The sequence below is a fragment of the Buceros rhinoceros genome, unplaced genomic scaffold (assembly GCF_000710305.1).
Source record: "Buceros rhinoceros silvestris isolate BGI_N320 unplaced genomic scaffold, ASM71030v1 scaffold8924, whole genome shotgun sequence".
NCBI lineage: Eukaryota > Metazoa > Chordata > Aves > Bucerotiformes > Bucerotidae > Buceros > Buceros rhinoceros.
The window spans coordinates 18,867-20,311 of record NW_010410000.1 but is presented as its reverse complement, the minus strand read 5'-3'; the positions used below and the strand labels follow the sequence as shown (position 1 = coordinate 20,311).

Sequence of the window (1,445 nt, the reverse complement as noted above, 5' to 3'; positions counted from 1 at the left end):
CAGCAGGAAAGTAAGGTATCTATTCTGTAAAGGTTCCTTAAAATGCTGAATACCATTCAGATCGGTAACAGGTACCTACAGTACAGCTATTGTTAGAAAGGAATTGCATAATGGATTGTCAAGGAATCGAAGTTGTATTCTGCTGCCTTCTGATGACAGAAGTTTTTGTTTGCTGCCTGGGGAGAGGGGATTTTATGATAGCTCATTCTATTAAGCTAACACTCCCATCTCAAATGGAAAGTGCTGATAAAAACTATGTGATTATAATTGGAATTGTCAGATTTGCCTTAGACTACTTCTTGTAGCTACTGTTGAGTAGATACTTAATTCTCGTCACTGTGGCGGGAAACAATTTTATGATAGAGATTTATCATCTTGTTCTGGGTATATTTTCCCAGGTTTCTTAACTTTTAGTTAAATCATATGGAGAAAATATAGATATCTGTCTTAAAGACTTAAGGAGGCCAAGGTAATATTCTTCCTATTTGAAGCAGAACTGTCACCAACTCGAAATCAAGTCAGTGGGGAGGGTGTTTATTTCATTTTTGTCTAGAGGTTCCCCAGCCTCTGTGTAAGCCTCTTGTGCTTCACCACCTTTCCACTCAAGATTTTTTCCCTAATTCCCAGTATGAATCTTCCATCTACAACCTGCAGGTATGATCCATTGTTATATCATATGTGACTACAGAGTCTGTCTCATTGTTTTTTATTGTAACTGTGATCTAAGCCATTATGTACTGTTAACTGCCTCTTCATGCTCATGGCCAAATTAAAAATCCAAGCTCTCAGAATCTCCAGTTCGTAACAAGAACATGATGCTGGCTCATATACAGTTCTGGCATCCACAGTAACCCAGGATCGTGAAAAGGGCCTAAGAATTACTACTTAGAGGGTTCTCAGCCTTCCTGATGATCTTGACATTTCTGATGATTTTGTGCAACAGGATGGTGTGTTCATGATCTCTCTGTAAGCAACTTTTGCTCTCCCGGGCACCTTCTTCCCAACATGGTAGCTTCCCAGATGATTTTGCCTGGTGTTTTAGAGAAACCAAGGTTTGCTCTAGAAGGGGCAGAGCTCTGACCCTGCTGCTTTACGTTCCTCCAATATTGCATTCTCTGCCTTCCTCCAATATTGCATTCTCTGCAACAAAAGTTGGTGTATGGACACATACAGACATGCTCTTTCTGTGTATGAGCAGCAAAACTAGCAGAGTGTTACTTCTGGTCAGTATGTCAGCCATTTATGTTAGGAAGCAGTCACCAACTTGGTCTAGAAATTCTTGACATTTCCTGGGTGAACTGCAACAGGTGTGTGAATGTCTGAAATCTCCAGGAAGCTGCACAACATGTGATCAGGATACTGATGCTAATTGTCTGTCAGAAGTCTCATGCATGTTGTCTTCATTCTGGCAGGCATTTGTTACAGACCACCAGACAATATTCCTG

The 1,445-nt window shown here is 40.6% G+C and overlaps 1 protein-coding gene across 1 annotated transcript in view; it reads left to right on the top strand.

Moving 5' to 3' along the window:
• Positions 1–1,445, top strand: part of MOV10L1 (Mov10 RISC complex RNA helicase like 1) — a gene marked incomplete at both ends in the record, with an annotated part of 34,349 nt that overhangs the window by 19,831 nt on the left and 13,073 nt on the right. Inside the window, one exon of the mRNA XM_010135436.1 lies at positions 1–15. This exon is cut by the window's left edge and continues 1 nt beyond it. Within this exon, the coding sequence (XP_010133738.1) occupies positions 1–15 (15 nt within the window). The remainder of the gene's footprint in view (positions 16–1,445) is intronic.